General features: G+C 31.8%; 7 protein-coding genes across 10 annotated transcripts; 4 read left to right on the top strand and 3 right to left on the bottom strand.

The window, feature by feature from the left end:
- Nucleotides 1–77: 77 nt before the first annotated feature.
- RIOK2 (RIO kinase 2) lies at nt 78–2,259 on the bottom strand. 2 transcript variants are annotated; one of them, XM_031984257.2, is made up of 5 exons: nt 2,115–2,259; nt 1,751–1,892; nt 1,241–1,619; nt 878–1,162; nt 78–781 (listed from the first exon to the last, which is right to left on the bottom strand). In XM_031984257.2, the coding sequence occupies exons 1-5, from the start codon at nt 2,178–2,180 to the stop codon at nt 169–171; spliced, it is 1,485 nt and encodes a 494-aa protein (XP_031840117.1). In that variant the 5' UTR covers nt 2,181–2,259; the 3' UTR covers nt 78–168. The 2 variants fall into 2 exon arrangements, with proteins under 2 accessions (XP_031840117.1, XP_031840118.1); XM_031984258.2 differs by having other exon boundaries at nt 1,751–1,902; nt 2,115–2,238.
- A 182-nt stretch (nt 2,260–2,441) lies between these two features.
- On the top strand, nt 2,442–4,275 carry LOC116430311 (transcriptional adapter 1). The gene is made up of 5 exons (XM_031984264.2): nt 2,442–2,760; nt 2,970–3,006; nt 3,076–3,285; nt 3,416–3,928; nt 4,009–4,275. Exons 1-5 carry the CDS (start codon nt 2,690–2,692, stop codon nt 4,138–4,140), a joined length of 963 nt encoding a protein of 320 aa, XP_031840124.1. The 5' UTR covers nt 2,442–2,689; the 3' UTR covers nt 4,141–4,275.
- A 157-nt stretch (nt 4,276–4,432) lies between these two features.
- On the bottom strand, nt 4,433–6,494 carry carmine (AP-3 complex subunit carmine). 2 transcript variants are annotated; one of them, XM_031984260.2, is made up of 9 exons: nt 6,346–6,494; nt 6,026–6,210; nt 5,720–5,954; nt 5,481–5,640; nt 5,302–5,415; nt 5,053–5,232; nt 4,833–4,991; nt 4,701–4,751; nt 4,433–4,623 (listed from the first exon to the last, which is right to left on the bottom strand). In XM_031984260.2, the coding sequence occupies exons 1-9, from the start codon at nt 6,378–6,380 to the stop codon at nt 4,489–4,491; spliced, it is 1,254 nt and encodes a 417-aa protein (XP_031840120.1). In that variant the 5' UTR covers nt 6,381–6,494; the 3' UTR covers nt 4,433–4,488. The 2 variants fall into 2 exon arrangements, with proteins under 2 accessions (XP_031840120.1, XP_031840121.1); XM_031984261.2 differs by having other exon boundaries at nt 6,286–6,434.
- A 149-nt stretch (nt 6,495–6,643) lies between these two features.
- Nucleotides 6,644–11,956, top strand: fws (Conserved oligomeric Golgi complex subunit 5 four way stop). The gene is made up of 14 exons (XM_031984253.2): nt 6,644–6,786; nt 6,856–6,951; nt 7,024–7,148; nt 7,219–7,438; nt 7,542–7,684; nt 7,765–8,031; nt 8,108–8,228; nt 8,289–8,406; nt 8,483–8,623; nt 8,700–9,083; nt 9,172–9,297; nt 9,370–9,478; nt 9,585–9,806; nt 9,921–11,956. The coding sequence occupies exons 1-14, from the start codon at nt 6,747–6,749 to the stop codon at nt 10,104–10,106; spliced, it is 2,298 nt and encodes a 765-aa protein (XP_031840113.1). The 5' UTR covers nt 6,644–6,746; the 3' UTR covers nt 10,107–11,956.
- LOC116430308 (uncharacterized) lies at nt 10,236–12,523 on the bottom strand. Its single transcript, XM_031984259.2, has 9 exons — nt 12,178–12,523; nt 11,958–12,087; nt 11,744–11,866; nt 11,550–11,670; nt 11,375–11,480; nt 11,168–11,302; nt 10,754–11,103; nt 10,455–10,677; nt 10,236–10,385 (listed from the first exon to the last, which is right to left on the bottom strand). The coding sequence occupies exons 1-9, from the start codon at nt 12,247–12,249 to the stop codon at nt 10,236–10,238; spliced, it is 1,410 nt and encodes a 469-aa protein (XP_031840119.2). The 5' UTR covers nt 12,250–12,523.
- Nucleotides 12,524–12,698: 175 nt separating this feature from the next.
- Nucleotides 12,699–14,234, top strand: LOC116430312 (putative phosphatase phospho2). Its single transcript, XM_031984266.2, has 2 exons — nt 12,699–13,013; nt 13,350–14,234. The coding sequence occupies exon 2, from the start codon at nt 13,350–13,352 to the stop codon at nt 14,088–14,090; it is 741 nt and encodes a 246-aa protein (XP_031840126.1). The 5' UTR covers nt 12,699–13,013; the 3' UTR covers nt 14,091–14,234.
- A 155-nt stretch (nt 14,235–14,389) lies between these two features.
- Nucleotides 14,390–21,335, top strand: LOC116430306 (zinc finger MYND domain-containing protein 11). 2 transcript variants are annotated; one of them, XM_031984255.2, is made up of 8 exons: nt 14,390–15,208; nt 18,132–18,542; nt 18,612–18,939; nt 19,013–19,326; nt 19,529–19,561; nt 19,676–20,182; nt 20,350–20,532; nt 20,615–21,335. In XM_031984255.2, the coding sequence occupies exons 2-8, from the start codon at nt 18,147–18,149 to the stop codon at nt 20,735–20,737; spliced, it is 1,884 nt and encodes a 627-aa protein (XP_031840115.1). In that variant the 5' UTR covers nt 14,390–15,208; nt 18,132–18,146; the 3' UTR covers nt 20,738–21,335. The 2 variants fall into 2 exon arrangements, with proteins under 2 accessions (XP_031840115.1, XP_031840116.1); XM_031984256.2 differs by lacking the exon at nt 19,529–19,561.
- The last annotated feature ends 11 nt before the right edge of the window (nt 21,336–21,346 follow it).

Here is a 21,346-nt window from a genome sequence, read left to right as displayed (position 1 = left end):
ATTCGTTCTCCTCGCTTGTAGCTTTCAAGATTTTGTATTACATTCTTGGAGCGACACGCAGGAAAAGAAAAAGCCTGTTTAATGAACGGAGAGCATTTTATTATCGGTGGTGATCCACTTTTACTCGGGAACGATCAGTCTGCAACGGTCGTTAATTATTTGTACGTTTCATTCCCATCCCCATATTCCTGTCGACTGCTTAATGGTGTCCTTGTTTTCTCTTCTAATTCTGGTTGTTGCGTGCGCTTCTCCTTTCACGAGAACTCTTTTAGTCTGCTCCTTCTTCCCGCGTTTCTGTAACGCCACCTTCACTTTGGCTTTGATAACTTCTGGGGCAATTGTGGCGGTTGTCGTTGTACTGTACACGCTCCTCGAGTCGCACTGCGATTTAACAATCTCCGGACATTCGTTCTCTGAATCGAAGGTTACCACGGCAGAGTCAAATGAATCTGCAGACTCGTTGTCGGAGTCAGCATTTACATGGTCATCTCGCGGTCGTTCATTCTCGAGATTTAACGTCCTGTCCATCACATTTCCCAGGTTGTTTGCCAACGTCGATGCCTGAACGTCTGGTGTACTCGCTAGTTCACTGTTGACAGACTCTTCAACCTGAAGCCGTAGATTACTAATTTCTTCTTCAGATTCCTTGTTCGATTCGTCTTCTGTTTGAGCGGTTTCCTCGTCTTCGTTCTCCAATATTCCCATTTCTTTTAATAGATCCTTTTCCATCTGCCTTGTCAGACCACTGGCTTTAATTTCCGCATCGATACAATCTTCTCTTCTAAACATAAACATATCGTTCGTAGATTATACAAATTGCGATGTGATACAACAGTGCTACAGGGAACGTGAAATACTTCCGAGATTTACTACTTACGAAATATCTTCGAATGTTGGATATAATTCGCTCTCATAAGCGAAACGCCTTCGGAAGAAATCCCGCACGCAGTTTACGTCTCTTTCAAAATAGTGTTTGGCGTCAACGTGCTCTGTGGAAATCATCTGTGGGAAATCAATAAGAATCGGTTTCCCACTGTCTGTAATCATAATGTTAAATTCGTTAAAATCGCCATGGATAACTCCATGATTCCCTAGTTTCACAATTAAATTCATTAATTCGTCGTAAAGGGATTCAATGTCGTTCACTTCATATACGCCGCACCTGAAAAGAGAAGATAAAAAGTTCTTGAATGCATTGTATGTGATGCAGAAGCAAAATGTGCAAACAAGTTTTTCTTACAGAGGTCCACCTTCAACCAGCTCCATGACAACGCAATGTCTGTTGGCATCTATTGGTTTTGGTATTGGAAATCCCCTATCGTAAAGTGCTTTCATATAAGCAAACTCCCTTGTTGCGGATATTCTAGACAAATATAACCATGATGCTGACTTTCTGTGTTGGTGATAATCCCTTTTGCCTTTAATATTTCTGAAACATGTTCTGCCCAGTCTGTGGAGTTTCAAGCAAAGTGACTTTCCTTCTTCATTCGCAACAACATAAATGTTAGATTCCTTTCCCACTCCTATTTGATTGCCAAAGGACACGACAATACCCCTTTGGGCCAATACCTTCAGGGCTAAATAATCATAGCCTGCATTTGTCAATCGGTAACCATCATCTGTAATAATTTAAAAATCAAAGTTTCAGTACCTGCACATTATTCCTCTTTCTTTCTTATTGACTTATAACAAATAATTTTAACTATTCAAACTCAAAATAAATAAAAATTGATATTGTATACAAACTAACAATGTTTGCCGCGTTCATAACTGAGAAGCTTGTGTTTACACAGTTCTCTCATTAATTTATGAACTCCACCATACCGTAAATTGGCAATCTGAGCTGCCAGTGATGCTGGAACAAGTTCGTGATTTTTCATTCCCATCTCGATCTGCAATATACTGTTATGTATAATATTGTCGTTAATCAACAAAGATATAGCTTCAGAAACAGTGTTTTAAATTTTAACTAAATGTGCAACCAAAAGCTCAAAATAACTCATAACCAAAATAAAAACACTACATAACCTCAAAATACACTGAAACTGGGACAAAATTTCAATTTACAAGCAAATAAAATGGTAAATTAGTTTTACATAATTAAAAGTACTCACAGCAGTTAAAACACGGAAATCATCTCGCGTTAAATATCGTAAAACTGTAACGTTTAATTTCCCCATAATTGACAACTGATTCCACTTCTTTCATAAATTTATGCACCGCACAAATGATTCTTACCGACTTGGTTTTAACATAATGTGCAACCAGTGGTAAGAATTATCTACTGTAGAAAAAGAAACGGTTCTAGATTTTATATTATATTACCTTCAGAGCGTTGCTCACGAGATAAGTCATTAATCATTTAACATCACTCTCTACGTTACCGTTATGAGGTATGTTTACCGTGTTAGTATTACAGAGCCATGTACAAAAAGATATATTGCATGGCACATCTTTACAGTTTCTAAACTATGTAGGAGAATTGTATAACAGAATTTTAAATGTGTTAAGCGAATGTCAAAACAGTGAACATGGTTTACATAAAAAATTATAGAAAAAAGATAAAGAGAGTATTACACTCAAATTAAAAATATTACGTTATAATTGAAAATAAGTAATAAAATATTATTTATAAAGTGCAACTGAAATTGGTTATCTGGTTTAAGTTTGTGAGGTTTCTAATTAAAGAATGACGACGTCAAAAGAACTGAATTTGGCCAGAAAGAGTCTTGTAGCTTCCCTTGGAGAAAATGCAAAAGTGTAAGATATGTATTCTATTTTGAAAAATTATTTAATATTGCCAATTTAAGACATTTAAGTAAAGGTTATTTGTGCACACTCGGTGCTGCGTAATTCTAATTTTGTGAATAATAAATATACAGTGTCATTGTTTTCTATCAGGTTTCTTATTATTTTATAAATTATGAAACAATTTTCATTGAAAATATTGATTTTTTTACTGTTGACAGATACTTTGAAAAAATGAAGCTTTGGTTTCAGATGAAGGTAATTTAATTTTACTTTTAAGCACTGTATGGTGACCAGTGTTATTGTTTATAAAATATTATGTTTCAGACTACAAAAGAAGAATTTGATTGTGAGGCAAGGAATATTATGACAGAAGATCAAGTACATCTTCATAATGAATTTCTTTTATGTCTGTTTAATAAAGTAAGAGGATTAGCTGCTGCTACTCCTAATCGTAAAATAGACAGAGAAAAAGTCATAAAAGAAAAAAGACTAAGATTAAAACGCAAATATAAAACTGATAAATCAAATTTCGAGGTTTGTCAAATGAATATTGATAATTCCTGTTTCATCTGACCAGCACTCTTTGAGTGCTATTATGTGGAAGAATATTCCATCCACACACTGATTATTCCTTTTTCTTTGCTAATGCATATTTCATATTTAGCCTGCAGATATGTATGTTGAAGTATTGAATCAAACTTCATCACCTGTTGGAGATGAACCCATTGGAGCAAACCGATCTAGTGCACAGGAACTTGTATTACCAGATAGAACTTTTGTCCTAGCAAGATTAATGCTTGCAGCATGGGAAAATAATATGGATGGAGCAGAAGAAAATACTGCACACATAGTTATAGCTGCAACCCAGATTTTCTTGAAAAATATACTGACAGCAATATTTACTAGGAGGAAGGGATACGCAATAAGAGAAGGTTCATTCATTTACAATATTGGAGAACCAGTTCCTAGTTCATGGAAAAGAAATTCCACTCGCATATTACAATCATCAGATCAATGTGCAACCAAAATAGTAGATCCTTATGGTCAAGTACCTTCAATAAAACCAAATTTTGAAGAAGCAGAACAAGCTACAGCTTTTGCTTATGCATGTTCTCCACAGACTATTCCACCTCCACTAAAACCTGTTAGTACAGCTGATTTACAACGTACACTGAAGGTAGGAAATGATAATTATATAAATACATTTGTGTAATCTCTAATATCTTGTACTTAAAATTTTTCTTATTTATTAAACAGATATACAAAAATCTGGTTAGTAATCACACTATATATGCTACTAATATGGAACGTTTATATACATATACCACGCATCCAACATGGGAAGATTTTGAAGCCAAAAGAATACTGTGCCATCAATCTATGACATGAATATCTATGTACTTAAGTAAATTATTCTTAAGGCTCATAATTTAAATACAATTAAGAATCTGTATAAAAAGAATAACGTGATTATTTGTCTTTTTACAAAGTGTTCTTTACTAATAAAATTAAATCATCATAATAACTTTTAATATTTTTTTTCATAGAAATTTAATTCCTTTCTTTAATAAAAGAATTATCTTTATTTATAATTATTTACATTAAGAGGTATAATTAAAATTTATTATAAGGAGTATTACACTTTTGTAGATAAGAGTCATATCTGTGGGTTTGTCATCTGTACTTCTGAATATGAAAAATATTTTATTTCATGAGGAAACCATTGATATTTTTTATCTACATTCTTATCTGGAATTTCCCAGCTTTAGTAATGTATTTGACACCTTTAAAGGGTTTATATTTTTCTCCATACATATCTAATCGATTGACTTTCAAGCCAGACACTGCTAATTGATTAATTGTAAAATGTACCTAAAACAGAATATAGTAACTTTCTTGTTTAATATTATGTACTGTAACTTATAGTGCTATCTACAATGCATACATACATTAATCGCAGGATTAGACTCCATTACACTAGCTGAATTTTGAATTGTGATCTGGAATTTTTTAAATTTATATAGTTATCTTTTTAATATTTTCTTAAATATTTATTTTTTCATAAAAAAAAAATTGTATACCGATCCCCTTAGATTGGGTAATTTGGAAACATCTATCCTTCCAATATCCCAAAGCAATATTTTACTGACTGGATCAAATGAATATTTTCCTTGATTTGGTGTTAGAGTACAGTTCAATACTATTTTTGGCATTGGAATTTCTAATGTCACATTTTCCACCTAAAATATATATGGTATTTTAATTTTTTATTATCATATATAAAAGTGTATTCATACATACAGTACGGCCAACAGTCTGTTTTGGTCCCACTGTTATATCTAATCTACCACCTCCTGGTTCCTTAAGACTAATATTATGTCTCACATATATTGGAATTGCTACAATACTTTGTGATCCTATATGATAAGAAAGAAGTCGAAAGTTACCATCTGGTGGGATAAAAGAAAGTATTCGTTCTGACTGCAAAAAGAGTACACATCTCATTAACAATATAAATGATAAATTTATTTAACTTTTGTGTATTCTTACCTCCCATCTTTTAAATCTGACACAAGGATGGAAACTAACATCGTCAAATAATCTGGGATTCATGAAAGAGAGTGTTAAATCTGGCATACCACTTAATTTTATACAGCAATCAATCTATAATTAGATTACAATGTAGATACAATCAAAATCATTGTGTAACAATAAATTTTATAACTTACATAGCCTTGAATTTCTGCAAATACAGTTGCCCCAGTTCTATCAATAATAGCATCTACTTCTTCTACAACATCAAAATATGCTTCATTATTTGTATATTTAACACCTGTTCTTCTCCAAGGAACATTAGATAACTGTCCACTTGGTAATGTTGCACTAACACTATAAATTATAAATACATTTAGAATCAAATGAAATTGAATTCAATTTCATACTTTTTTTTGTCAACTTAGATATTTACTTAGATTTTCCTGTAACAGTATTTGCAATAGTTCTTAAAATATTTGGTGGTTTAATAAGTTCTTTCAGAATATTAGATTCTGTAGCTAATGGGAATCCGTTGTCCAACATTTCATCTAACAATTCATATACAACTACATAATTTTCTTTTATAATGGTCTCTGTGCATTCGCTGAAATAGTCTTCAAAGGTATCCACAACTCTATGTAAAAATTCAATTACAAACAATGGTGGAACTGTAATGGAAGAATATCATTTGAAACAAATCCAATAATTAGAATAATTTGAACAAAAATTTAATAAATACCTTCTGTCATGCATACTGCAACAAAGAACATGTTACAACGATATATACTAATCAGATAATGATGAGGTGTAGCTATTACAGGTGGTGTATCTTCAGGAGACAAAACCCTTCGCTGTTGATCAAAAAAGTAGTCGCATAATGATCTTGCAACAGCACTTTTCCAATGTTTCTCCATGAAAACATCTCTGAACATAAAGCAAATTACATGTAAATAAATACATTTATATTGAATACCCAGTTTAATAACAGCACATGTATACCTCTAACCAAATACTTGTCAAATGTCACATCTGTTTTCTTTTCGCCAATTTGTTACTTACCCTGAAGAATTTATAATAAACAAACTGTGAATCATTTTCCAGGATTATTTGTTTAATAGAGAACACTGAACAAATTTATATGTTAATTTAATTTTACTTCAATGTTCTAAATCCGTTTGACGCATACTCGTATATATACAAACTGTACAACCACTGATCATACGGCCTTTGCGGGGTACCTAAGTAAATGCGTACATTTAGACACACATACAGTTATGACGCTTATACAAAGCTTCTTTAACGTAAATAAATACAATTTAATTCATGTCTTGTTTCGTACAATATAAGAGGTAACATCAATAAGGAGAACACGAACTATATTCTTAAAAATTAAATTCATCAATTACCAACCTATACAATTTTGTGACGTGTCATTTTTCATACTATTAAATAACCTGAGGATGGATGAAATTACAAGCTGGGAAGGAATAGAAAAAGATGGTATTTTATTTTTTGAATTATATTTTAAATTCCATTTAATGGCAATATATCTAACTATGTATTTTTCAGAATTTTTCAAACAATTTTTTGGAGGTAGTGAATGTAAAAAATCTGATGTCAATCAAGCATTGTCAGTAGCACAGCAAATAAATAAGTTGGGACAGGGTAAATGAATTAATTAATGTTGATAATGAAACTATTAATATGCTTCATTATGCACATGTTTATGTATTTTAGCTATCGAAATATTAAATGCAGAGCTACAAAAACAAGTTTTAGCTAATCATGAAGATTTACTATCACAAGCAACATGGGTTGAAAAATTAGAAGGTGTACTTTCAATAATGCAATCTCATGTTCAGGTATTTTTAAAGTTAAATTATTCAAAAGAATATTGTTGACTTTATAATTTTAAAATGATTAAAATTTTAGAGTCTTCTATCAGCTGTAGAACGCTTGCGTGGGAAGATTGTTGATCCATTTAATAGAATTGAAAATCAAACTGTTGTTTTAGCCAGGTTGCATGAAACTTCTGACTTATTACGTAGAGTTGCCAGAATGCAACATTTATCAAAACGTTTGTATTCTCAAATGACAAATAATGTACAGGGCCCAGATATCATAAAAGCTGCGAATAGTCTTCATGAATTAGGTAAATGAACTTAGTAATTTAAAATAAATTATAGTTTATAAAATGAAACAAAATATTTAGAAAATAGGAAATATTTATATATACAAATAATTGTAACTTTTAGAGCAACTGATGATGGATACAGATTTGAATGGTTTGGATGTAATCGCAGATGATCAACAGGCTGTTAAAACTCACAGAACAACAGTGCAAAGAATAGCCACTCACACTTTATCTCAGGGCTTACAAACAATGGATAGAACAAAAGTATATCAATTCACATTAGGTTTGAAAGTACTATGGTTTTTATAAATGCTATAATATAATTATAAACTATTAACAAACAGGTCAGTACTGCAGTACAAGTGTTTCAAAACTTAGGAATTGTAAAAGGAGCTGTAGATAATGTTATGGACTCAGCTTTGTCAGAAATTGAGAAAATTGCTACAGAATCTTTAGATGTAACTCTAGCAACAAATCAAGATTTTAGTAGAAGGGGAGCACCCGGACGGGTAGCTATCCCTTCTCCAGGATCGTCCGGAAATTTGCGTACGCGAATTTGGGAAAATTTGGAAAGACTATTTCAAGATACCCTTTATACGCAGTGTTTACAAGTAATTGGAAATAATTACTGTAATATTTTCGTACAGTATTATTTTTGTTAGATGTAAAGTATACTTGTTATTTTAGATTGAATTATTACAAAGAACTCTATTAGAACATCACGCAAAAGAATTAGATGAATTATCGCAAAAATTTTGGAGCAAAGTTAATGATTTACTTTCTAAAGTATTAGTTGAACGCGCTCAAGGTAAGTGTGAATTTAACCGATTCTTTTTAAAAGTTAAACATGTTTGTCCTTTATTTTTAGGTTCCTCGTTTGTTAAACAAGCATTAGAAGGTGAATACCCAAAGTTTTTAAGGGTCTTTCTTGACTTAAGCAAACGATTGAAGGAAAGATCACAAAATATTGGTATTTACAATATCAAGTAAGTCCAAAGATGCTTTGTACTGAGTTTGTTTACTTTCCAAAGGATGTTACATATTTTTGGGTCTTTTTTTTAGTCGTGATGTATTGTCTCCATTTGAAAACGCATACTTATCACGTTCAGTATCACGTTTATTGGATCCAGTACATACCATGTTCTCGGGTGAAGGATTGCCTACTCAGGACGAAATTGATAGTCTCATTCGTACAGTAACAAAGTAAAATAATAACTGTACTATATTTTATTTTTGTGTTCATATATTAAAAATACATCATTTAATCGTTTATTTTTAGCGAATTAAGCGTATCACTAGTCGATGATGGTCTTTCGACAGTTGTTGCCCGTAACGTAGGCAAAGCTGTAAGACTTTTCTGTTTAAAGTGTGAACAGGGGTTATTTGTGGGAGGAGAAGCTAGTCAAGTAATCGATTCGCCTACCACTGTACAACAGACTAACGTGTCTCTCGCAAACCTGCTGTATTATCTTTCTAGTCAAATAAGTCGTGTAGTGGCGAATTTGTCTGCTGGTTTGCCAACTGAAGGAAGTACCATAATTTCTGTAGCTCTGAAGGAAACAGATACGCTAACAAAGAACATACTGGCACCGTTATTATCCTCTATCAGCGATGCTATTGAAAGTATTATATTAACTATGCACGATGATCCAGAGTTTCGGGAGTAAGTAAATAAATTATCTTAATTCTTAATTGGAACGTGTTCATACGTGATGTACGATTAATGATACATTCATTTTTTCTTTGCACAGCCCAAGCAGTCCTTTAGGAAAAGAAATTAACTCTTCATTGTACATGCGCGAATTACAAGGGTTTATTTTACGTTCTGTGAACACATTCCTTGTTCCATATAAAAATCAAATCGTTGTTGCCGAATGGTAATTAAGTACAATTATAATATTTCATATGATATTTGTCCCATAATATTAATTGTTTAATTACTGTTTAAGCTGCAAGACAGTTGCTTCGCGATGTATCGAACTTTTTGTAAGACATGCTTGTTTACTAAGACCTTTAACAGATTTTGGAAGAGCAAAACTCATTGTTGACTTCAGTCAGGTATGGTTATTACCATGTTGTGGAAATTTAAGCATTTATATCATTAAAGAGTCGTGGTATGTTATAGTATAAAAAAAGCTTTAAAATAAATCCTATTTCTGTTTAGATAGAAGTAGCTGTTGCTCCATTGTGTAGAGGTGGACAATTAGGTTCATCAGAACAACAACAATATAGAACATTGCGAGCATTAAAAGTATTGCTTCCGCTTAGTCCAGAAGAAATCGTCCAAAAAGTGTTAGATGGAGCAGGAGAAAGCGGAATACCACGCTCTCTTATTCTTCTGCATTTATTTTGCACAGCACCTCCGGAACTGGTATCTCCACATCAGGTACGGCAATGTGAATAATCTGGGTTTACTTGTAGACGAGCTACCAGCTTTTCCCATTGCAAAATTATTTATGAAACGTTGACCTCAAGATAGGTAAACACATTATTGTTTTAGAGTGCAAGTTGGTCGGTGGGACGATTGTCCCAATGGATGGATAAACATCCAAATGAAAGGGACAGATTAACTTTTTGTAGTGGTCCGTTAGAACGTTATCAATTAACTGTCAGACAACATAATCTTCCATCGTTTCATCCGTTATTTCCATTAATGAAAAAGTTGGCTAATTTGGATGACCATTAAAATTTGTAAAATTTGTAAACATAATGTGTATTTTGCCAAGAATTTTCCACGTTTGTATGCAATAATACTAATGAATTCTGTATAGTAATTTATTAATATAATCAAAAAGAATGGTTAAATCATTTTTTATTACGTATAAATTAATCTCTGGATATATACTCTTCTAAGTAAGTATATACTAATAATTGTGCCAATACTTAAAGACAGTAGCCATTTTGAGTTATGTCTTTTTGGACCTATATATGTAGCTGGTATACCAATATCATTTTTCTTTTTCACCTACATTAGGAAAAAGTATTTTGAAATAGTTTATATATAATATGTAATTCATATAGAGTACTTGCTTACCCTTTTAGAAAGTGCTTTTACTAGCGTAAGTTCCCTTTTAAGAGTGCCCAGTGTCTTTTGGGTTTTTTTCAGTTCTTCCTCATAATTGGATATTTGTTCTGAAGTTAAGTATACATTTTCATTATTTGCTGCCAATAAACCATTTTTAATGTACTGAAAACTAGAACCTATGACTGCAATTTGTTTAGATATAATACCCAAAGAGACAACACCATCATATATTCTGGAAAATATGAAAAAAATGTTGAGTTTATATCTGAAATAATTTTTTAGAATTATAATTTTCAGAAGAAACATACGTATATGGTAAGAACTTATCAATACCACCGATACTGCGTATATTCCACTTTTTTCTATGAAACTTATGGAGAAATTCCATAAACTGTGTCCTATGGGCCTTTATTTCTACTTTTAAATTGCACAGATCGTTTTCAGTTAATTTCAGAAAATTTTTAAGGGTCATCCCTTCAAAATTACGAGCATATGTTTCTAATCCCATACCATTTAAAATTGTGAATACATCAAAGTCAATAGTATGAGCATTTATAACAGTTAATGATGGAAACATATCTTTCCAATCATATATTTTAGATATTTCACTGACTGTTATTACTTCTTCTTCTTCATTGAAGTTTAATAAGGATACTATCTGTAATGGTTATATAAATATTGCTTGGTATTTTATACTGGTACATCAACTTAATATTATTTACCTTATCATGTCCTTTCATTAAAGCTATATCCTTAGCAGTTAAATTATTATAATCAGTCAATGTAGCATCAGCTCCATTATCTATTAGTATTTTTATTATGTCTGGTTTGTTTGCTATTGTTGCATACATTAAAGCCTATAAAGAAATAAATATATAAATTTTTCTTTTAAATTCGTATTGCAGTGATATTCTCAATAAAGGACTCACAGTTTGATTTCTACTATCATAAGCATTAATATTTTTTACATATTTTAATAATTCTATTACAAATTGTGGTTCTTGCGATGTACATGCATACATCAGAGGAGTTTGTCTATAAAACAGATTTAATAAGTTTTAGATTGTAAAACTGTGTGTAAGTCTACTTGTTGCAACTGCTTACCTATATTTATCAATAGCATGTACATTAGCTTTTCCTTTTATAAGTAATGTTAAACATTTTATTCGTTCTTCTGTTGTATTTTTTGTGGAACTGCATAGAGCCATTAATGAAGTATATCCATCTGAAATATTATTTGTCATAAGTCATAAAATATCATTATCTAAAATGTACAAAATATAAGAAGAATATAATACCTTTATGTTGATTAACATTAGCTCCATTTTGTATTAGGTATTCAATGGTTTCTGCTTGAGCACATGATGCAGCGTATAAAAGTGGTGTCCAGCCATTATATAAAAAGCCATTAATATCATGTGCTATATACATACGATTATACAATATTAATGGGAAGTAATATTTTATATTAAAGAAAGAAATAATTATAAATCAACAATGAAAAATATTTACACTGAAGATATTCCTGAATGATTTGCAAATGACCCGACATACACGCATTACTCACATGAAATTCAAGAACATATTTATCATCTAGACCCACATAGTTAACAAATGTATCGATGTTCTCAGTAGAATATTTCTGTAAATAAAAACTACTATGTTACAACAATACAATTATTTAAAAGGAAAGCCGGTATATCGTCATAGGTTAGAAAATACATTTCAGCACCTTTATTGAAAAAGAACGGTCCTCAACATTTTCCATCTCTTCATCAGATAATTCAGTAACTTCTGCGTACATATTGTTTATTTTAGTGACGAATCAATGCGTGAAACAAGTATGCGTACTTTCCTTTCAAAAAACGAAATTCAAAAACGCTTAAATGCTATGACGCATGTGTTACTTATCGTACACAAGGACTAGGCGCCATTTATAAACTTGACATTTATCAACGATGTATAATTATTATTAAAAATATGCCAAATACGGATTAGTAGTAAGATGTATTCGATCATATGAGTTCAAACATCACCTGATAATTTATTTTTAATTACAATTGACGATACATTTATATTTTATATACCAGAAGATATAAAAGATAAATATCTACATAAAGAATGGATTAAAATAAATTATTAAGTATTTTTCCTCTGAGATGCAGAAACTATGTTTATGAAGTTTGAAATACATACCCATATACCAATATATATATGCATAAATCGATCAATTTTATATAAAATATAAGTTGTGTTCAGACAGCTGTATCTTCAAAAATTGCAAGTTTTTAATCTTATATGACGGAATGTATCGATAAGGGTAAGATATAAGATAGAAGAAGCAGTGAAGTAAATTTATGTATAAATTCATAGCCAGTAAAAATGGCCTATGTATTTCACACATACATAGAGAGAATACATATGCTATTTATTATGATACTGCAGCGCTTAACCTAAAACAGGCAGTTGCCGGATATCTGTCTTCGAGTTCGGTAGTAATTTCATTACCTTTCAGACCCGACAAAGTGGAAATTACGGTTCAATGCATGCTTAGAAACTGAGTTAAAAGTAAGTGACATTAAATTCAAAATTCTCTACAAGTGTCGATGTATTTACATAAATAAAAGTACTTCTGTCTTTTCATTTATTTTATTTCACTTTTTCTTATTTTAAATATTGCATAGTTTTCTATATTGTTAACGATACAATTGCCCATTTCACCTTTCGCAAGTATTATAAATAGTTCAAGCAAACATATACCGATAGAAATGATAGCTAATGTACAAGTGCATCTGTACTATGTGTAATTGGTACTCGAAGGGTATCTATTAAAACGACACCACTTATTTTAAGGAAAAAAAAAATCAGACAGCTTTCGTTTATAATTTATTTGCGTTTTAATAGATGCATCGATCCGTGCTCGTCGCATTCGACTTCGATCACACGATTAGTAACGATAATACCGATGTCGTCGTTCGTAAGCTGTTGCCCCCGGAAAAGTTAACAGATAGCGTAAAGGAATTGCATCGTACTAGGGGTTGGATTTCGTATATGGCGAAGATATTTGAATTGTTGCACGGCTGTTCGATCGATAGTAAGCAAATCGAAAAAGCAATTGTCAATATACCACCAGTGCCCGGTGTCGAAACACTTTTAAAAGAGTTACACGCCCAAGGTTGCGAAGTAATCATTATTAGCGATTCGAATACTTTATTTATTGGACAATGGTTAAGGAGTAGGAAATTAGAACACGTCATCGCTCATGTGTTTACGAATCCAGCGAAAGTTGATGAGAAAGGCGTATTAAGGATAGACATGTACCACGTACAGGACTCCTGCAAATTGAGCACCGTTAATTTATGCAAAGGACAAATCTTAGAGAGCTATATTAAGAAACGAAAAAGCGAAGGTGTACATTTCGATCGAGTGGTTTACGTTGGTGACGGGAAAAACGATTTGTGCCCAAGTTTACGACTCAGCGAGCGTGACTTGGTCTTTCCGCGAAAAGACTACATGCTTATTAAGATACTGAACGGAACCGAAAAAATGGATATCCCGAAAATGAAAGCTCGAGTATTTCCTTGGAGCGATGGTACGGACATTCTGAAGACACTAGAGGAAGAAGTATTTCAAAATTCCTTATAATTTCAAATGACAATGAAAGTACAAGAATTTATTAAAAAGAATATTATTATACTTGAAAACGATTACATAGCTTTATTATACTCTAAACAAATCTTCGCTTGATAGTTTTAATCAATGCGCAGTAATAAAGTGAATTACAAAATTTTTATCTATAGTCCGTTCTGCGAGCCAAGCCAGTGGCAGTAAATAAATTCAGTTAATGATCACTTGAGTGGGGCGGAGTCAAATTCATATACTTCCTTAAAATAGGAAACATGCTGAGATTTCTCTAGCCATACTGACTCGTCTCGTTCAACGGATTTCACTTTACATATTCCATTATTGTACACGATATTTTCTCCTCGCGCTGTAACGATTCCATTAGCGTATTATTTCTATTCGAGCAGCTTCGTGGCAATATCCAGCAATGGATATTACCTAAGGTATAATTTGAATATTTCTCCTACAAAAATAACAAAATTGAATTTCAATCATTTGCCTGAACATAGCACGTGCCAACGTGTAAGGTGCAAAACGAGATCTTCCGGAGAGCGAATGTTGTCCTGCTTGAAAACCGAACGTATGTGAGAGAGAACACGTGTAAATACACGAATGTTAAAGCGAAACAAACTATGCTGCTTAGTCGTATAGCCAATCGTACAAGTGTTGTGTTGATCTCGTTCTCTCTCACTTATTCGATATTATTCCTCTCTGTCTTTGGCGATCAGGTTGGAGTAAGTCACCAACTGATAAGGAAAATGAGAAAATAGTATTTACTGCTTTGGATCATCTCGCCACGTCTCTCAAGTTACAGGACGTTACAGGGGAAAAACATATCGGAACTATATTTTAAGAGTCAATGCGATACAATTTTGAATTATATGATGCGCGCGCACTATTTAGGTTAGGTTAAACTTATGACGTGCGCGATACGTGCATGTAGTTGCGCGTCGCTATTGTTAATTATTGTCTTATTATTACTGTCGGGCGTCGGCGAAAATTTGTCTTTTATCGTGAACAAGTTTCGTTAGAGAACAGAAAAATATGAACTGACAACTAATTGCGATCCTGTATACAATACCGTTGGTCGTAATCCAAAAGTAACAGTACATGAACTGCAATTTTGTGTATCAGCGTTGGTAAGCAAATTTCGATTTTCATAGTTTTAAGATCATAATTGCGATTGCAGAATAATAAGGGATTATTATATTACTAAAATGAAATCATACAATTGGTATTGTTATAATATTGTTATAGTAATAGATATAACTTGTAAATGTAATTTTCAATTGCATAATAACAACGCATTAAATTTTGGTATTTTCATGGTATCACGTTAGTGATAATAAACTGTAACAATGACATTTGTAAACGAAACTAAGATTTTATGTTAAAATAAATATTTGTTTTTGAATAAACTTTGTTTCCAATTGGTGGTTGATATGTATAATTTGATTGTGATTTACACAATGGGATGAATGCTGTTCACTTTTGTAATACTTGTATCATTGTCTTGTAGTTTTATCATCCTAAGATTGAACAAATTTCTTAAAATACCAAACGTAACAGCAACTAAATATGTAATACTGAATAACCATTTTGGTATGAATACCCGTGCAAATATTTTACATGATACTTCAAAAAATATTGGTGTCCATAATACAATTCCACATAACAAAGACATTTTAATAGTATCAAAAAGTTTTAATGTGTTTTCCGCTTGTATAGTCATATTTAATTCCATTCTTCTTTTATCGGATTCATTAACTTCGTGTTGTTTGTTCCTCCTTTCTGTAAAATTTTCATTAAATATTTCTGTTTGTTCTAATGCTGTCAAGTTTGCCTTTACTTCCCCTGTACTTTCTTTTAAGTTACAATTGTCCTGCTTTGATGTTAAAACTTCTTTTGACTCTATAGAGCCTTCGAAACTCGCATCGTTAATATTATTTGAAAAAGTATCATTGAAAGTAATTGATGGTATTTGATCTTTTGTTCTCAATTTAATCAGAACAAGCTGACAATTTAATTTTCCATGTTGATGCAAAATTGCACAAAATATAATTGGTAAAAAATATATTATAAATAAAAGCAAAAGTAAGTGTACCTTTAGAAACTGTACTGGCATAGAACATTTATCTGTTACATGTAGATTAGTTATATTCGAGACATTATTAGTTTTATAAGCAATAAATTGAATAACTGAGGAAAGATTAGGCTTATTTATTATATAATTATAATTGAAATCTTGTTGTAGATTTCTTTGTTTTGGTTTTTTTTCTTTTTGCTCTTGATTATAATTATTTTTTACTCTGTTGTATACAGTATTATGAATACGTTTAAGTACTTCAGCATATATTTCATCATTGGTAATAATCGGCATTTCGCTCTTTGTAGTTGTTTCCATAAGTTCTTCAGTAGTAGATAGATTGTCTGTTACATGTACATTTGATTTTAATGCTTCAGTAATATTCACAGTAATTTTATTATCTAAATTATCTTCTTCAATTGATATATTTTCTGAAGAATTTTTATATTCTGTTACCAATTTTGATTCTTCTGTTGAATTCTGTTCATTACTCACATTATTATCATCATCATCGTTGTCATCCAAAATCCCTGTATGTGAATTAAGATCCAAATATTTTGTTGCATTCAATAGTTCAGTGGTATTATAAGGTCCTATATGACTAGTATAGTGTGAAGTATTATATGTATCATCTAATGCAGAATACATAATATTTTGTATTTTTGATACTACTTCATTTATTTGTGTATCATTTACATTAATTGTATTCCCTAGCTCTACATTATTACTGTAATTCTTATATTTCTCTATTGCATTCAAACCAGAGTAATTTTCTACTGTATTTGTGACTGTTAAGCTATTGTGACAATCATCAAACAAAAGATCACTACCCATAAAACATTCTGTTTTTTCTATACTATCAATGTAACTTCCATTATCATGTTCCATTAAATACAAAAGTCCTGTAACAACAATTGGTATGATCCACTGACTGATTACAAATATTGTGACAATGATTTTATTATTTCTCTTATTTTCTTTCATTCGAAAAATGTTTAGAAATTTTGACTTATAAAGTTCCATTAATTTAGGTCTTAAATTGAATGGCACCTTCTTACATTCAATTGTTTCACAGTTTTCTATGTTCTGCATGTCAGATTGATTTGTTTCATTATTTTCTTCAACATATTGTTTCAATTGAAACGATTTGGAACATTGATTTTTAAGATTAGATACATTTAAATTGCATTGTACAGAAAACATTAATAAAGACACAAAAGAATTTGTGAATGGAACAAGGAACATTCCATATTGCATTATTATTTGCATAGTATTACACGCAGGAGTTATACCAAAGTTATTTTCATTTATAATACTATTAAGTATTCCATGAAATTTAATGAATTGATCTTTCTGATCTATTTCATTCCACATACTATTATTTAAAAATATAGTGTTGTCCCAATTTTCTTTATATGTGTTCACATAATTTATAAGTAATATACTTGCTGTAAGTACAGAAAACAATACATCAGAAGACGATAAAATGTATAGTGATGTATCCATCCACTGCTTAAATCGTCTTCTTAACAATATCACACTTGTAATAACACTGGACAACAGCAACCCGTATGCTCCTACACTGAGCACAATAAAGTACATAATGGAACACTGAAATATTTAATTTAATAGAATATTATGCTTTGTCTTTATGTATGTTGTAAACTTCAAAAGAGAACTGTTCAGTAGAAACTGATGCATTAAGAATATTATACCTTAATGAACAGTGTTATGCATGGGGGTATTGAAATAACTGTTATGCATGTTAGATATGAAAGTATTAGAATATGAGGGCAGATAGTTTATGTATCTATGGAACTGCAAATGCTGGTATTATTTATACAAGAGTAAACCTTGAATGTCATTATTCCAAACATTTAATAGTTTGGTAGAAAGATTATTTATTATTTATTGGTAATATCAAGCGAACTTTATGAAGTAAAGTTAAATTTAATGTTTCTCTTTCTATGTTTCAGTGCTTATTTATCACAATGTCTGTACGTCGAAAAACTGATCCATTTATGACACAACGAATATGGGATGCAATAAAAATAACTGTACATCAAAGAAGTTTACCTAGTAATGATCGTATGGTACGACACCTTGCTCGGGTGTATGGAATTACAGAACAAGAAGCACAGGAAGAATTAAATAAAGCAGTTGACGATGGACTTGTTTATTTAAAGAAAGTTCCAACAAAGAATGGTATAGAGCAAGAAAGTTACAGATTACCAACAGATACGGTATCTACTGATGGTCATGATTGGTACTGTTGCAAGTGTCATAAGGCTGGAATTGTGGAATGTTGTCAACAATGTTACAGGGTTTATCATTCTGAATGTCACGTGCCTAGTACTGTTAAATTAAAAATATGTAATTTTTGTGAAGTAAGTATATAATATTTGAAGTAACTTCCCCAAGTTTATACATTGATAAAGTAAGAATAATTGTTACAGAGTATAAATAATGACACATATCCTGATAAACTTGACCTGAATCACATTCTGAGTTTTACCTGTGGGCATCTGAAAGCAAAACTGCCACCAGAAATTACAAATCGTACAATTGTATTCAACAATGATCCAATTACACCAGCTAATAGATACTCTGGTCCAACTTGGATCAGTGAAGGTGAAGATGCATGGCGTCCAAGTGTTCTCATAAAACATCACATGGACTTGGCAATAATGGATTCGAAAATTAAAAAACGAGAATATAACACTCTCGCGGAATTCGAAGCTGATGCACATAATATATTGCATAACATTATCGTGTATCATGGAGGTATATATTCGGAAAAAGAAAATTTCTTGCGTAAAAATAGCAATAAAGTAACAAGTTTATTCTCTGCGTTTAGCTCACAGTGTAATCGGAGAAATGGGTAACACAATGTACCAAGATTGCTGCTATGATCTTCAAGAAATCCGTCGTTGCGCCGATTGTTATAGAATATCAAATGAAAAATCAGAAAAAATGTGGTTTTGTATACCGTGCAATCCACCGCATCAACTAGTTTATGCAAAACAAAAAGGATACCCGTACTGGCCAGCTAAAGTCATGCAATTCAATGGGAACATTTATGATGTCAGGTTTTTTGGCGGTCATCACATGCGCGCCAACATCGAGAAGGTGTTCATTCGTCCGATTACTGCGAGCCTTCAAAGTTTACAGGTAAAGATAAATTAAAAAAATTACCCGGAGTTTCACGCGAAATTGTCACGCGAACACTGTGAAATTCTCGGTTTAGGTTACACGCCATTTACAGTGTATCGTATCACTGACACAATAGAAGAGAACTGTCGAGAGAAAGCAAATTTAGAAATTGTTGTTGCACTTAGGTATATTATTATCTTAACAACGAATTCTTGCATAGCCTTCGGAAAAAGGAAAGTGGAAAGAAATGAAGGTATGCACATACAGCAGCCTAAAGTGTACAACTAATTTCTCACCACTACGTTTCATTGTGGAGTCGCAAGGGGAATCAACATTTCTTAAAACGTGCACAATTTACCTTCCATAGATAAAAAGATCCACTGCTTGGAACAGAGCATTCGAAGAACTGAAGCATCATCAGAACTTGCTGCAAAAGTTGGGCAAGAGCATCGAGGATTTGGACATCGCCGACGATAATGAGGGTCCGAAACCAACAAAGATCCGCAATGTATCATCAGGTTCAAAACTTACGGCGAACAGTTCTAATCCTGCGAAACAACTTTTTAAGGATTTAAGAGTTAAAGTGGAACGCCTCAGTTCAGACGGTCATAGCGAATTACCGCCGAATCAAGAGGTAAAAGAGACCGAAGACAACAAGTCGTCGATAAGTAAAGCCGAAAGTGAAGAAAGACAAGTGCCCTGTTTACCAGTAGCAGAGGACGAACCGGCAAGAGGAATATCTAGTACCTGTCCCCAGGGTTTGAAGAAAGAAGGTTCACAAGAAGATATGGTTACGTCTAGTTCTCAAGAACCAAGATCTAAATGTGTCCTTGTACAAACAGAACAGATGCAAACAGAAACATTACCTGCAAAGGTACAAAATATAATAATCATATTCTAGTAAAGAGTCATAGATATCCCATTCTTAGAGACGATATTTTTTATTTATTTATTTTTTTGTGACACTCTTCACTGTAGTTACTTATTTGTCGTTTATTATATAATTATTGCTATAATGCATTAATGGTATATTTCTTATAGATAAAAAGAGAACGCAGAACTTCCGAACAACCGACCACGACAGCATTAGAAAAATTGCGTCGCGAATTAGAATTAGAAAAATGTAAAGAGTTAGAGAAATTACAAGCCGAACATGCTAAAGAATTACGACAACTAACGGATAGACATCAACAGATTATATCCGAGATTAAAAAGAAGCAATGGGTAATGATCCTTTAATTTCTTTCTGTATACAATATGTGTAAATATTGCCACGTATACATTTTAATGAATATTATGATTTCAGTGTTACAATTGTGAAGCTGAAGCTATATATCACTGTTGTTGGAATACTGCATATTGCAGTACCGATTGCCAGCAAGTTCATTGGCAGCGTGAACATAAAAGAGTTTGTCGACGTAAGCGTTAATTGATAATTGATGCAATATATATTCTAATCAAGTAATAAGCCCGTGGAAAAAGTTGAACCATCTACTGTGTTTGTAAAAAGAAGAAGATACATTGTAGAAGCACTTTAATATATTCTTGACACCAATTTGACAAGCTTTTGTAAACTCTTATGTGGAAGCATTTGTAATATGTATACAAACAAATGTTTAAAAGCTATTTTTTTCCTTTTTGTTTTAAATCTTTAACATTATTACGGAACAAGTGTAATATTTAATAGTTAAATGAAGTGGAAGATAAAACACAGTAACGATTATGTATAATGCAAAATATTGAAATAGTTTTCTTTAATTCGAAAAAATTTCCACAAGTAAAAGAACTTTATTTTGAACGAATTAACAAAGGATGTTGCTTTTGTAATATACTTTTTCAAAATGTATTTATATAACATGTGTATGTATACATACTGACAACAATAATATGATGTGAAATATAATACATGTAAATTTATTTACTTGTGTCTTTGTTTCGTGAATCATCCATATAGTTTGTAAGTATAATATTGAAATAAATCAAATACATATTTTACTAAAACATATCTAATACATATTACATGTACTGTAATAAAACC

The sequence above is a fragment of the Nomia melanderi genome, chromosome 10 (genome assembly GCF_051020985.1).
Source record: "Nomia melanderi isolate GNS246 chromosome 10, iyNomMela1, whole genome shotgun sequence".
In the NCBI taxonomy this organism is placed as follows: Eukaryota; Metazoa; Arthropoda; class Insecta; order Hymenoptera; family Halictidae; genus Nomia; species Nomia melanderi.
Note: the sequence above shows the minus strand (reverse complement) of the source record. Positions and strands in the feature narration are given on the sequence as shown.

Bases quoted from the DNA above. Each gene is read 5' to 3' on its own strand.
- RIOK2 (XM_031984257.2), bottom strand. From the start codon at position 2,180: ATGGGGAAATTAAACGTTACAGTTTTACGATATTTAACGCGAGATGAT. The intron at 1,620-1,750 runs GTTAGTTTGTAT...AAATTATTACAG, and splicing joins TTATGAACGCGGCAAACATT to ATGATGGTTACCGATTGACA. The intron at 782-877 runs GTAAGTAGTAAA...GTTTATGTTTAG, and splicing joins CCAACATTCGAAGATATTTC to AAGAGAAGATTGTATCGATG.
- LOC116430311 (XM_031984264.2), top strand. From the start codon at position 2,690: ATGACGACGTCAAAAGAACTGAATTTGGCCAGAAAGAGTCTTGTAGCT. The intron at 2,761-2,969 runs GTAAGATATGTA...TACTGTTGACAG, and splicing joins CTTGGAGAAAATGCAAAAGT to ATACTTTGAAAAAATGAAGC. The intron at 3,286-3,415 runs GTTTGTCAAATG...TTTCATATTTAG, and splicing joins CTGATAAATCAAATTTCGAG to CCTGCAGATATGTATGTTGA.
- carmine (XM_031984260.2), bottom strand. From the start codon at position 6,380: ATGATTCACAGTTTGTTTATTATAAATTCTTCAGG. The intron at 5,641-5,719 runs GTAAATATCTAA...TATAATTTATAG, and splicing joins ACTGTTACAGGAAAATCTAA to TGTTAGTGCAACATTACCAA. The intron at 4,624-4,700 runs GTATGTATGCAT...ATTCTGTTTTAG, and splicing joins AGTCTAATCCTGCGATTAAT to GTACATTTTACAATTAATCA.
- fws (XM_031984253.2), top strand. From the start codon at position 6,747: ATGGATGAAATTACAAGCTGGGAAGGAATAGAAAAAGATG. The intron at 6,952-7,023 runs GTAAATGAATTA...TATGTATTTTAG, and splicing joins AATAAATAAGTTGGGACAGG to CTATCGAAATATTAAATGCA. The intron at 8,624-8,699 runs GTAAAATAATAA...GTTTATTTTTAG, and splicing joins CTCATTCGTACAGTAACAAA to CGAATTAAGCGTATCACTAG.
- LOC116430308 (XM_031984259.2), bottom strand. From the start codon at position 12,249: ATGTACGCAGAAGTTACTGAATTATCTGATGAAGAGATGGAAAATGTT. The intron at 12,088-12,177 runs GTGCTGAAATGT...TTTTATTTACAG, and splicing joins ACCGTTCTTTTTCAATAAAG to AAATATTCTACTGAGAACAT. The intron at 10,678-10,753 runs GTATGTTTCTTC...CATATTTTCCAG, and splicing joins GATAAGTTCTTACCATATAC to AATATATGATGGTGTTGTCT.
- LOC116430312 (XM_031984266.2), top strand. From the start codon at position 13,350: ATGCATCGATCCGTGCTCGTCGCATTCGACTTCGATCACACGATTAGT.
- LOC116430306 (XM_031984255.2), top strand. From the start codon at position 18,147: ATGTCTGTACGTCGAAAAACTGATCCATTTATGACACAACGAATATGG. The intron at 18,940-19,012 runs GTATATATTCGG...CTCTGCGTTTAG, and splicing joins CATTATCGTGTATCATGGAG to CTCACAGTGTAATCGGAGAA. The intron at 20,533-20,614 runs GTAATGATCCTT...TTATGATTTCAG, and splicing joins AGATTAAAAAGAAGCAATGG to TGTTACAATTGTGAAGCTGA.